The 11,300-nt window shown below is 55.4% G+C and overlaps 6 protein-coding genes across 6 annotated transcripts; 3 read left to right on the plus strand and 3 right to left on the minus strand.

The window, feature by feature from the left end:
- Nucleotides 1-419: 419 nt before the first annotated feature.
- Nucleotides 420-2,307, minus strand: BO80DRAFT_427333 (histidine phosphatase family protein). The gene is made up of 4 exons (XM_025719981.1): nt 1,388-2,307; nt 1,224-1,341; nt 1,070-1,174; nt 420-1,021 (listed from the first exon to the last, which is right to left on the minus strand). The coding sequence occupies exons 1-4, from the start codon at nt 2,166-2,168 to the stop codon at nt 586-588; spliced, it is 1,440 nt and encodes a 479-aa protein (XP_025572853.1). The 5' UTR covers nt 2,169-2,307; the 3' UTR covers nt 420-585.
- A 192-nt stretch (nt 2,308-2,499) lies between these two features.
- On the plus strand, nt 2,500-3,069 carry BO80DRAFT_157888 (uncharacterized protein). The gene has a single exon (XM_025713840.1). It carries the CDS (start codon nt 2,597-2,599, stop codon nt 2,951-2,953), a length of 357 nt encoding a protein of 118 aa, XP_025572854.1. The 5' UTR covers nt 2,500-2,596; the 3' UTR covers nt 2,954-3,069.
- Nucleotides 3,070-3,738: 669 nt separating this feature from the next.
- On the minus strand, nt 3,739-4,166 carry BO80DRAFT_427334 (uncharacterized protein). Its single transcript, XM_025719982.1, has one exon. It carries the CDS (start codon nt 4,105-4,107, stop codon nt 3,895-3,897), a length of 213 nt encoding a protein of 70 aa, XP_025572855.1. The 5' UTR covers nt 4,108-4,166; the 3' UTR covers nt 3,739-3,894.
- On the minus strand, nt 4,063-4,905 carry BO80DRAFT_157885 (uncharacterized protein). Its single transcript, XM_025713839.1, has one exon. The coding sequence runs from the start codon at nt 4,769-4,771 to the stop codon at nt 4,259-4,261; it is 513 nt and encodes a 170-aa protein (XP_025572856.1). The 5' UTR covers nt 4,772-4,905; the 3' UTR covers nt 4,063-4,258.
- A 1,441-nt stretch (nt 4,906-6,346) lies between these two features.
- On the plus strand, nt 6,347-7,571 carry BO80DRAFT_412442 (alpha/beta-hydrolase; the record flags this gene model as incomplete). Its single annotated transcript, XM_025718021.1, has 4 exons — nt 6,347-6,778; nt 6,839-7,094; nt 7,150-7,415; nt 7,469-7,571. Exons 1-4 carry the CDS (start codon nt 6,639-6,641, stop codon nt 7,569-7,571), a joined length of 765 nt encoding a protein of 254 aa, XP_025572857.1. The 5' UTR covers nt 6,347-6,638.
- A 673-nt stretch (nt 7,572-8,244) lies between these two features.
- Nucleotides 8,245-11,173, plus strand: BO80DRAFT_427337 (uncharacterized protein). Its single transcript, XM_025719983.1, has 5 exons — nt 8,245-8,684; nt 8,750-9,404; nt 9,454-10,074; nt 10,130-10,514; nt 10,567-11,173. The coding sequence occupies exons 1-5, from the start codon at nt 8,516-8,518 to the stop codon at nt 11,167-11,169; spliced, it is 2,433 nt and encodes an 810-aa protein (XP_025572858.1). The 5' UTR covers nt 8,245-8,515; the 3' UTR covers nt 11,170-11,173.
- Nucleotides 11,174-11,300: the final 127 nt, after the last annotated feature.

Below are 11,300 nucleotides of genomic sequence, written 5' to 3' on the forward strand. Positions count from 1 at the left end.
GATTCGCGATGTCCTTGATGTGCTGGAGTCAATCCCTTCACGGCAATATGTATTCTTTCCATCACCTTGTTGGTTGGCGGCCCGTTTCTCAAATTCATACTTCATTTCTCACTCTGCTCGTATACTAACGTCGCGATGCATTTTGGCAAGCTAGTACGAGCCCAATCGATATACTTACAACGTATGTAAAGTCATAATACACAAACGCGACCGTGAAGAGGAAGCCGAATGATGGCCGGATGGTTATGGCGAGGCCCCACAGTTGAACCGAGGCATATCTTCAAATCCTTCGAGACATAATCCACTGCGCTGGGATTACCGGCCGAGCTTTCAGGAATGAAAGCTAGAAGAATTTGGATTTATCGAGTAGCCATTGGTCAGTGCTCCAAGCTCTCGACCGGATCATTGGTGAAATAACACTCTCAAAACCATCGATAAATATATAGCCATTATTACCATTATATACATTCACCAGACTGTGCATCCAAGACATATTAACATGGTGATCATAAGCTCGTCACATAAACATCATTCCATCACCCGGTAGCGCAGCCACCAACTCATTCACATCATCACTCATCCCATCTAATCCATAGCCTCACCCTCCTGGCAGGCAATCGGCTTAGTGCGGTAGTTCAGCTCAGTGGTGGTGTTGTAGTTCCACCAGAACGACAGGTGCTGCGGGTACGACGACGACACGTTGCAGGTGGTGGTGTAATCAGGCAGATCCTTGTTCAGGATCGAGGTGTAGTTGGCCAGCGGGCAAGAGTAGCCGGGGCCGGACTGGCAGGCGTTGAAGGGGAGCACGGCCTCGTTCAGCACCAGACGCACAAAGGTGCCCTCGTCCGACAGAGCAGTCGCCTGGCAGCTCAGACGCTCGATGGTGAGGTGTCCACCCTGGGGCACGATGTTGCCGGTTGTATAGGGGTTGCCGAAGGGAATGCGGTCCAGAGGGAGGTCCTCGTCGGGGATGAGGACGCCCAGGGCGGCGAGGATGGGGGTGATGTTGGTGTCGTGAGCACTGAGCTTGTTAGCTTATGGAATTGGTCACAGAGAGTGAGAAGCATACAAGTTGAAGAACAGGGAACCGGCTTTCTTGGGTCCCTGGTTCAGGAGGGTCAAACTAGCGTTGGCGTAGACAGCACCGACAGCAGCCATGTTCTTGTCTCCGGGGCTAAGTCGATGGTTAGTGACGGTCTTTGGGGTATGAACAAGAAACTCACCCAGCGCAGTAGTAGTAGTTCAGATCCTCAACGTAGCCGAAGCTTACCCACTCGTCCTGGGTGAAGGCGTTGATCCAGTTAGAGAAGGGGCGGGCATTGAGCTCGTAGGAGGCCATCACTGGTGGCTATTAGCTTGGGTCTGGACTTCGGCCGCGGATACATACCCATCAGGTGGTAGACATCGGTCTCAGTGAGGTTCATGCCGGGGTTCTGGGCGTTCAGACGAGCAGCAGCGATCTTGAACTGGGGCATGAGGGAGGTCAAGTTGTCACAGGTGGTCTGGTCATTATCGGTGTCGCAGCTGGGAGTCAGGCTGTCGGCACCCTGGACCTCGGACTCGGAGATGATGTTGAGGGCGGCGTTGGTCGAGTAGTTGTATCCGAAGAAGCCCTCCCCGAACTTGCGGGCCGTGCCGATAACACGACCGTATCCGCTGGAGAAGAAGGGCACAACCGACTCGCCGTCCCAAAGATGGCCGTAGCGAGCACGATACTCGGTACCCTGGGTGTAGGCGTCCAGCAGACCGGCGTAGGGACCGCTGGTCGTTTCGGCATTGTAGTAGCACTCGTTGGGGACGTAGTAGGTCCAGTCGTTCAGGAAGGCCAGGTCACCCTTGTACTCGGTAGTGTTGATGCTGTAGACCTTGGCCAGGGACTCCTCGATGCCCTGGCCGGCGGAGGGGGAGGGGTAGCGCTCGCCGTGACGCTTGATCATGATGACCTGGTCGACCTCACAGCCGGTAGGAGGGTCACGGGCGACACCGTAGGACGCCCGCTCGGAGTAGGGACCGTTACCACCATAGTGCTTGAGGATACTGTAGCCGTCGCGGAACTCCTGAGAGAACTGCTTCTCCTGGGAGGACTGGGGGGCAGCCGCGCCGTAGGAGAAGGCGGAGGCGCCGGCAGCCAGCGCACAGGTGAGGGTGATGAGAGAAGAACGCGGCATGGTGATCTGAGGGTTGGCAGACAATTGAGAGGGCCTCGGAGTTTGGGGATGACGAGCGGGGTGGGTTGTCCGAAGAGGGGGTCGTGGAGGAGCTTTTATACCCCTCCATCGGAGTGAATTTGGGGTACTGCGAATTGCCTCATGCCAGATGCGAGGGGCTAGGAAGGCCGCGGAAGAGAGCTGGCAAAGCGTCCTCCACTGACAACGGCCTGCGACAGCCCACGTGCCCAGCATCCCAAAGCGAGCAGCAACCGGACCGACGCAACAGGGCTGAGGCCACGGCCCGGTGGAGCTGCTCGCATTCGAATCACACGGCGCGAGTCGAGGCGTGGCTTTGGGCAGCTCTCCCACTGGCCGGACTCTCGGGTGGAGTGGCCACAGGCACGGACGCGGGTTGGTCAATGGCAGCAGCTTAATCACTCTAGCGCATGCACGCGGCAGGGATGAGGGGAAGCTCGATAGCGCTTATCTCCGGGGTCGCTGCAGCCGTCTTCCCACTTTCTTCCCCATCGCCTCGCTTGTCCCGTGCTTGCATAGGCGACCGAGACTCGGACGCAAACCACCCCCGAAAACGTGCAATCCGTCTTGTAGACCCGGGAGGCCAGGCAGGACCGCAGTGGGACTGCGATCAACTGCCTCTAGTACTGCCGAACTTGGGTGACAGCTCGGCGCTGCTCATCCGGATCCTGGCAACAAGCTTCCTTGGCCAAAGCTTGGTCGCGCGAGCCAAAGGCGCCAGTCCCTCCGCCACGCGGCGATATTACTGGCACACACTCGTCCCATGAATTGCGCCCGCATGCAAGGAACAGAAGCCCCGAAGAAGCTGTCGAACGCTGGACCGGGATGGGACCAGGATCAGGCAACTATGATAGCCGACGTGAGCCAATTAGTACAGAGGGTCAACGGCATGTCCTCGGGAAAAGGGACCATCTGACCCACCGTCCACTCCGCATCAGGGATGCTTGCACGTGCGAGCTAGTGCCTCTTTTGCCAGGCTACCAAGGCTTACTCCACGTCTCACGGATAGCCGGGCGATTTGTTCTGTCCGGACGCAACAGTGGATGGACTGGAGAACGTCCCCCTGGGCTTCTTGCCCCCATGTGATGGAACGAGAGGACGAGCTAACCCATATGACAAACTGTACGTGACCGCACTGTGCTCTTCTCGGATCCGAGCTTCAATCGTCGTTGGTTTATTTGGTATATGAGCCCTATCACTTGGCAGCGCAAGACATGTTCCTGCCATGTGGGTCGAGGTCTCGCTGTTATTTGCCATAACACTTTGCGCAGCAGACTCGAGGCACCGACTCCACCATAGCTTGAGCCAAGCAGCCGAATCGCCAACGGCAAAGGCTCTTGGAAGGGTGAGGTCATTACAATGGCGGCCTATCCGTTGAACCTGCTCCAGTTGGTGGCCCAATCCCGCAACAACCTCGCTTGCAGATGACTTATGGTACTACAAACCAAGCAATCAGAGGTATTTTGCCCTCCGATGTCTTCGCAGCCGGATGTGTACACAATGTAACATAGAGAAGACTTGGATGCCCACCAGAGGCGTGTTTGCCTTAAGACCCACTCGGAAGTTTACCCGCAGCCTTATGAGTCGGAAACACGATAAATATCGCACTAGAAATCCGTTGGAAAAAGTAGACACCTCAGTTGGCTCACAGACAATTGCCCTGGTCCAGGGTTATAAGTGACAGGGGTCTTGTCCCTGTTAGATATGGTCAGACTGGACGATTATCCCAGCCACACTCCACCCATGTGCATTTTGTTTCGCTAAATTGCTTGAATACACAACTTCCCCTATGTATCCGCCCGCTTTTTTGATCCTTCAAACTGACTTCTGGGATCTCTATGACCCACGCCAAGATCAATAGCATGACAACTCGCCGGTCCCTTTCAATGGGCCCATGATAGACGTAGTACTGGGTCCTCATGTTATGCGAGTCGTACTTTTTTTTTTTTTTTTCATTTTTTGGGTTTTCAATATAACTTCACGGGTTGTTGATGTCACTGAAAAGGCTGCGTCCTGGGGCTGGGCCAGTACAGGACCTTGCTGCGTGATTTCCGGGTCACTATTACTACCAACTAGCGCTTTAAATATAAGTCAATGAGCGAAGCAGACGCATTGATGTTGGCCGCGATGTCAACACTAAGATTAATGTATCTCAATTCCGCGGAGCCGGGCCGTGTCAATATGGAGCAGTACCGTTGGCCGGATGACTGAAGCAGGGTTGCATCTATGAAAGAGTTTATATGCTGCCGCAGAGCTCGGTAATACTGTAGAAATCCGGCAGGCAACATGGATCGTTCTGCAGGCGTTCTCGGTGGGTCTCGATGGGTCCAATGGCAGACCATGGCAGAGGAGCGATGCGTATGGTTTGAGAATGATGAGACAGTATCTCCTGAGGCACAAGAGGGCACGGAATTAAGGCGAGAGAAAGTAATCTGCTTGTAGGTGGTGTTACTCTGACATATGTGGACCAGGGGTGCACCGAAAGATTTGAGTACACGAACCCGACCAATGGGGTTCATTGACCGATGGTCTAACTTGCATGCACACTCGCGGCGAGGGCTTCTGAGGTCCTCACTGAACGACATCGGAGGTTAGTTGACGTACACATAGCTGTCGATGACGGTAACCTAAAGCTCGTCACTATTTTCCATGGCGCGGTAGTGCCAGAACATTATTTGTCTGCACGACACCTCCATCCTTTTGAAGGCAGTCCATGTCACCTGAAGCAAGGTGTATCCTAGGCATCGCGTCTATTGACGATTAGTGCTGCAATGCGGCCGAATTTTGAGCAGCCATCCTGTCCGTTAGTACCCTAAACCTGCAAAAGGTGCTCAACTGAACAGGGTAGATCATTCTAAGTAGCAGTTGTCGAGCGTGAAAATGTTTGGTAGACGGTACCAAAAGAGCCTTGATAAAGTATGAGAGCGCCTACTTGGCTCGACAGTTTTTGATAGTATACCTGTCGGCCCGCATACCGCCCATTGCGTTGATGGTGCCCAAGACCCAATGTACAGACTAGCTGTATGCTGACCATGGAACATGCCGCCACGAACTAGACGTCTTGACATATTTTGCCGAATCGGCGCTCAATGAAGGGATTGGCTTGTGATGCTTGCGGATGTGGTCACCTGTGCTAGAGAAAGGATTTGCCTTCCGGCGGTAGATACCGAGTGTAGAAAAAGGAGACCAGATCGGAGTGTTGGCCTCGCTGTCGGCCGGAGGCAGATTATCGTATGTTATCCCGAACCCCAGTCACAGAGATAAGGCATGAGGTATCGCCCTTCGACAATTGTAGCAGAATTCTTAGTACTTCCAACCCAGTCGCCATGTGGTTGAGATGTCGAGTGTCCATATCCCGCGACCGGCATGCTGTGAGATCCGGAACTATGAGTGGCGTCGGGGTGCCTGCGATCCCTTGGAGGGTAGCGATTGCTGCTTCCCATGTACTCATCGTAGCGAGGGCAGGGGACGCAGTTCGATTTCGGTCACGACGCGAGTTGCGATAACTCAGGGTGGATGTGATGTCAGTCGCGTAGGGAGGGGCCGGATCGCATTGGGTCTGTGGACAAAAGAGCTGGTCAGGATGCATCCCCCACCCCACTGCAACCACGGATATAGGGAAATTACCTTGCGCTTCTGGCCATTGTTACACTGACCATCAACCTCCGCTGTCAGTAGACATCCGAGGTGGAGAGTGACCGGGAAGACTGGAACATAGCAGGTCACTTGCTGCTCGCGTTTTTGCTGGAGGATAGTCCGGGATGCGCTGGATCGGAGCTTCACAATGCCGGTCGGCAGCCCCGCGCGTCTCACATGACTTCCCCCGGCCTGAGGATGGGTGCTTCTGACGGATGTCCGAATTGGGCAGCGTATCCTCCGTGCTGGTGCCTTGTTGCCTGAGGTGTCACCATCGGCCGCCCTTGGCACTTGGCAAACGGCTTGAGGACTGGCTTGCGGCAGAGTTACGGGATAATGGGACCTGAGCACTGGACTTGCAGAAAAGTCCGTTCAACGGTGTCAAGAGTAAGCAGTTACCTCCCGTTCGGCTAACCTGAGCCGGGAGCCGAGATTGAGGTTAGCGCGAGACGAACACTAGCCTGCATCCCGGTCGGGCCGTCTCCAATCGGCCTCCAACTCGGAGGCTGATGGATGGACATCCGCTCCGGATGACCCCCGAGCATGCGAGAACAGCAGGACTCGTCGCCATCGCCGCCTTCAGGTACACGGCGGGTGGTCGGAAATAAGGGAGATACGATTATCATGTTCCGATCACACGGAATTCATTCACGTAAGGCAGTGGAGGAGATGCGGGAGCATAAAGGGATATAAGATACCGGGACGAGTCCGCGGTCACAGAGCGAGCATCCAGACCACGGAGACCCTCACAGCGAACCGTCACCATCAACCCCGCCTCCCTTCCGCATCCCTTCCAATCTTATTCAATTCCCAAACATGGCCTCATACCCTCCCAGAAAGTGCTGCTTCCAGGGCGTCAAGCACGAAGGCGACGCGTCTGGCGAATTCATCACCATTGGTGACTTTGAAGTCTATAAGAAGGCTCCCGAGGGGCCCACCGAGAAGGCTATCATCCTGTCCGTTCCGCCGCACGCAGGGAAAGCGAAATTAAGCTTTGGCTGACCGAGACCCCGCAGGTTGACCGATATTCTTGGCCACCGCTTCAACAATGCCCAGTTGATCGCGGACCAGTTCGCCGCCAATGGCTACCTCGTCCTGATCCCCGATCTCTTCTATGGCGACCCCATCCCCATTGGTGGAGCTGCCGGTCTGGAGCTCCCCAAGTGGCTCCAGGGCGAATACCACGAGAAGAAGATTGCGCACACTCCCCCGGTCATCGACCCCATCTTGGAAAAGACCATTGCTGAACTGCGCACCAAGTACAACATCAAGGTAAGTTGTCTGTCCCTTCGGAACGGATTGCATCACGGAGACTGATTGCGGGAAGAAAATCGGAGCCATCGGGTACTGCTTCGGCGCCAAGTACGTTGTGCGGTTCCTGAAGCCCGACCAGGGCAAGGTGGACGTGGGCTTCCTGGCGCACCCCAGTCTGGTGGAGAAGGAGGAGTTGGAGGCCATCAAGGGCCCTCTGGCGATTGCGGCGGCCGAGAAGGACCACGTCTTTCCGGCAGAGAAGCGCCACGAGTCGGAGCAGGTCTTGGAGGCGCTGGCGCTGCCTTACGCCGTCACCCTCTATGGCGGTGTCGGACACGGGTAAGTGATGCTTGCTTTGGACAGAGTGATGAGCGCTGCTGACGCGGATCTAGATTTGCCCTTCGGGGAGACCTCAGCGACCCCAAGGTGCTGTTCGCCAAGGAGAATGCGTTCATCCAGGCTCTGCAGTGGTTTGATGAGCACCTGAAGGCATGAAGGGAAACAGATGGGGGATTGAGGGATTTAGTAGCTTAAGCAAGTAGACTAATGGATGATGACCTTACTAAATATGATTGTGATATGAACACCCCACCCAGCCGGAACCCGTTCCCCGAGGTCCTATAGGGCCGTAGTTAAGCTACGTAGGATCAAGACGCGAGATTGGACGGGAACAACGGAAGCGACAGTCGTAGGTGTATTACAGGGGAGGAAATTTCTTGGCCAGAATCCCACGGCCTAATAATCCTGGTCTGAATACCGATCGGAGAACCGGCTGGGACCATGACAAAATAAATCATTGCTATAAATATATGTACTGACTGGAAGAGAGAGGACTGTATAGAAATAAGCATGAGAGGGAATAGTACGGTGGAGATCGTAGACCACCCTTTTGTGATATCTGGGTTTGAGTCTATCACGGGCTGCACCGTAGGCGTGGTTGTGATAGACGGGCTGTAGGAGACTACACGGGACAGCATCCAGGCCACCGGAGTGGAGAGATCGGCTGTAACGGGGGCGGTGGGTAACACCGGGGCCTCCCGAGTGTGCTGCTGTCCGGGTGGGCGGCTGCCCCTTGGGACTCCGTAATCTAGACTGTGTAGGCTCAGGCTCAGCAATAAGACCAGCCCGACCGCCACCACACCCTGCCTAGCTTACTTACGAACGGTGGCTAGTTCGAGAAGAAATGCGCTCAATACGAAACCAACCAACAACAACAACGGCCGCGGCTCCTTCACAGCTTCCTCAGCACGCCGCCCGCCCGCCACGTGATCCCCGGCTTACTGGTGCGTCATTGGATTGGCGAAAACTCGCGATCGGGCGGAATCTGACACTTCTCTCCCATCTCTCATTTCCTCCCATCCCACCGGCTCATGGTCGCATGCTATCCTTCCCTATCTCCCTAATGACTGCAAAGCAGTCGAGTGCTCCTCGTTCTCGCCATGTTCCGCCACTTCCAGATGCCCCCACCCCCCAATGGGAACCCTACCCAGTCCGATGCCGCCGGGAGACCCAAGGACCGTACCCGCCGGGCATGTGAGCGATGTCGCCAGATGAAAATCAAGTGCGATGGTGCCACCACCTGCAACCATTGTCGCACCTCCTTCAATGGTGCGATCTTCCCCGCATAAAGAGCAGAGCACAGACGGAAGATCGGGCTGGGCTAACGGGCACAGACTGCGTTTATCCCGAACCACGTCGCAAACGAAAAGCTTCCCCGCATTTCGACCGCCTGCAGGAGTTGGAGAAAAGGGTCAAGGCCATGGAGGAGTCCTATCATACCATCTCGGCCGCCAAAGACTCGCCCCCGTCCGACAAGTCCTCGACTCAACCGCATCCGTCGTCAACAACCGGCGCCATCGATGCCGATACCGATCCGACAGAGTCCCGGGCTCAGGCGCGGCCAAGCCAAGGCGAAGCCCGGTTTGGTGTCTCCTCGGCCGACCGAGCTTTTATAGAGCGCCTCAAGGCGGAGCTGGGAGACTGGCCAGGTGCCGACTTCGACAGCCGACTTCGCATCAGGGAGAAACAACCCGGCGTCAAGCTCTTCCAGTCGGCCAATCCGGCGCCCCGGGTCGTCGCCCTGCCACCGCGCGAACGGGCAGAGCACTTGACTAACATCGCGTTGGATGCCAGTGTGCTGTATCATGTGGTGCATCGACCAACGTTTGACTCGGCCTTCGAATTGCTCTACAGCTTGGATCGGAGTGACTACGGGGAGGGCGAACTGCGGCACATTCCGCTGGTCTACGCCCTCATGGCCTTGGGATGTTTATTCGAGAAGGTAGTAGATGGTTCGTCGGAGAGTGGGGATGATATAACCGCGGAGAGGTGCCTTCCCTGGACCTGTTCTGGCAGGGAATAATGCTAACTGGAGTAGGACAAAGTACTTTGCGACGTGCCGTGACCTGGTTGATCTTCATGACTGCAGTGACATTGTAACCCTACAAGCGATCTTCTACATGAACCTGTTCATTCTGAGTACTGAAAGGCTCTCGCCATGCTACACGTGTCTCTCCCATGCCTTTTCTTTGGCCGTTCGCATGAACCTCCAGTTGCCAAATTCGAGAGACAACCTCATAGTCGCGGAGATCAAACGGCGGCTCTTCTGGTCGTTGCGACAACTGTTGATGGTCGTCGCATCAATGTGCGGCTATCCGCAGCCAATCCGGGCCACCGAGATCGACATTGAACAGCCCCTGGATTTGGATGATAACGACCTCAAGTCGAATAGGATATCCCAGTCCTTGCAAGACCCTGCCATGATCCGGAGTATGTCCGGGTCCGTGGCCCTTTTAAAGCTACATAATATTCTGGATCGGATTGTGCATGAGCTGTATCCGTCGGGTGGGGTGCGGAGAAAAACCAACAGTGGGTCGATGAGCCACCTGGTAAGCAATGAAATTGTCACGCAGCTTGAGGGTGAGCTGCAGAAGTGGGCTGCGTCACTACCGCTTGGCTATCGACTGGGAAGAAGTCGATATGCTCCACACCTGGAAAAGTAAGCCACCGCATGCCGGTGCCAACCCGTTGGGAAACAGGCTGACCTGCTACAGGGCCAAGTACGAGCTGTGGATGACATATTCTCACGTCCAGATTCTCCTATATCGGCCATTCCTGCATTACTTTGTCGATAACACCGAGAGCAATGGCCATGCCGAGCACGGATTCCATAAATATGCCTCGGCGTGTGTTGATGCCAGCCGTAATCTCATCCGTCTGACGGAGGACATGCATCGAGATGGGCTTCTCTACGGGGCACACTGGCGGATTGCGTACATGGTTTGCACGGCTGGGCTGTCATTAGTATACGTGGTGGTTGGCTCCAAGAGCCCCGACACCGTCAAGGCGCTGAAGGTCGACTTAAACACGGCAAAGCGTATGCTGATGTGCCTCACCCCTTACAGCTCCCATTCCCGTCGCCTTCACGTGGCATTGACGGTACGACCATCCTTGGCTCCATGGTGAACCCTAACTAACCGACGTTTTGCAGGTACTGACAGCTACATTTACCAAATCGGATCATGGGTCGCAATCTCAAAGTCCGAATGATACCGTCGAGGTGGGCTCGGAAAGGCCCAGTGCGCCGTATACAGCCGGCCTGACGGAGCACGCCTTTGACGCTACCCCCCAGAGGGACCAGAAGTACATCGGCCCTGCCGTGGATGAGACGGTAGCGTCCGATCCGAATCTCTACCCGCGCGGCATTGAGACGCATACTCCCCAGGTCAATGCGACCGAGAGCTTCCCACTTGTTGCTGTTTCCCAACCCCAAATGACACATTTGGACTCTACCCCGGTAGCGTCAGGGTATGCAGTGCCCCCGCTCCCAGCCAGTTTGCCGGGTGCACCCATGGCAACGCCGGCGCCCGAGAACGCCACCCCACATTCAGCGGAACGAGTGATGGAGGCCCTGTCCGGGGGTCCTCCCACTTATGGACCGGAGCCAGGGCTCTCGGATCAGACGTACTACTTGGAAGCGCGACCCTTCAATCTGCAACGACCCACGGAGGGTGAGGACTACCTGTTTGGGCGCGACTTTGGCGAATTCGACGGGATGACGGGAGATTTACTCAGCTTCGATTATCTTTTTTAGACCATGTTGTATTTGTTTCAGAGTGCATATGCCTTAAGATTACGACCTATAATAGCTGAACATGCTGCCGTGTGGGAGTCTACCGAACTCGTATCCATTTTTTTTTTTTTTTTTTTTTTTTTTTTTTCCCT

Source organism: Aspergillus ibericus (assembly GCF_003184845.1).
Source record: "Aspergillus ibericus CBS 121593 unplaced genomic scaffold BO80scaffold_35, whole genome shotgun sequence".
Classification (NCBI taxonomy): Eukaryota; Fungi; Ascomycota; class Eurotiomycetes; order Eurotiales; family Aspergillaceae; genus Aspergillus; species Aspergillus ibericus.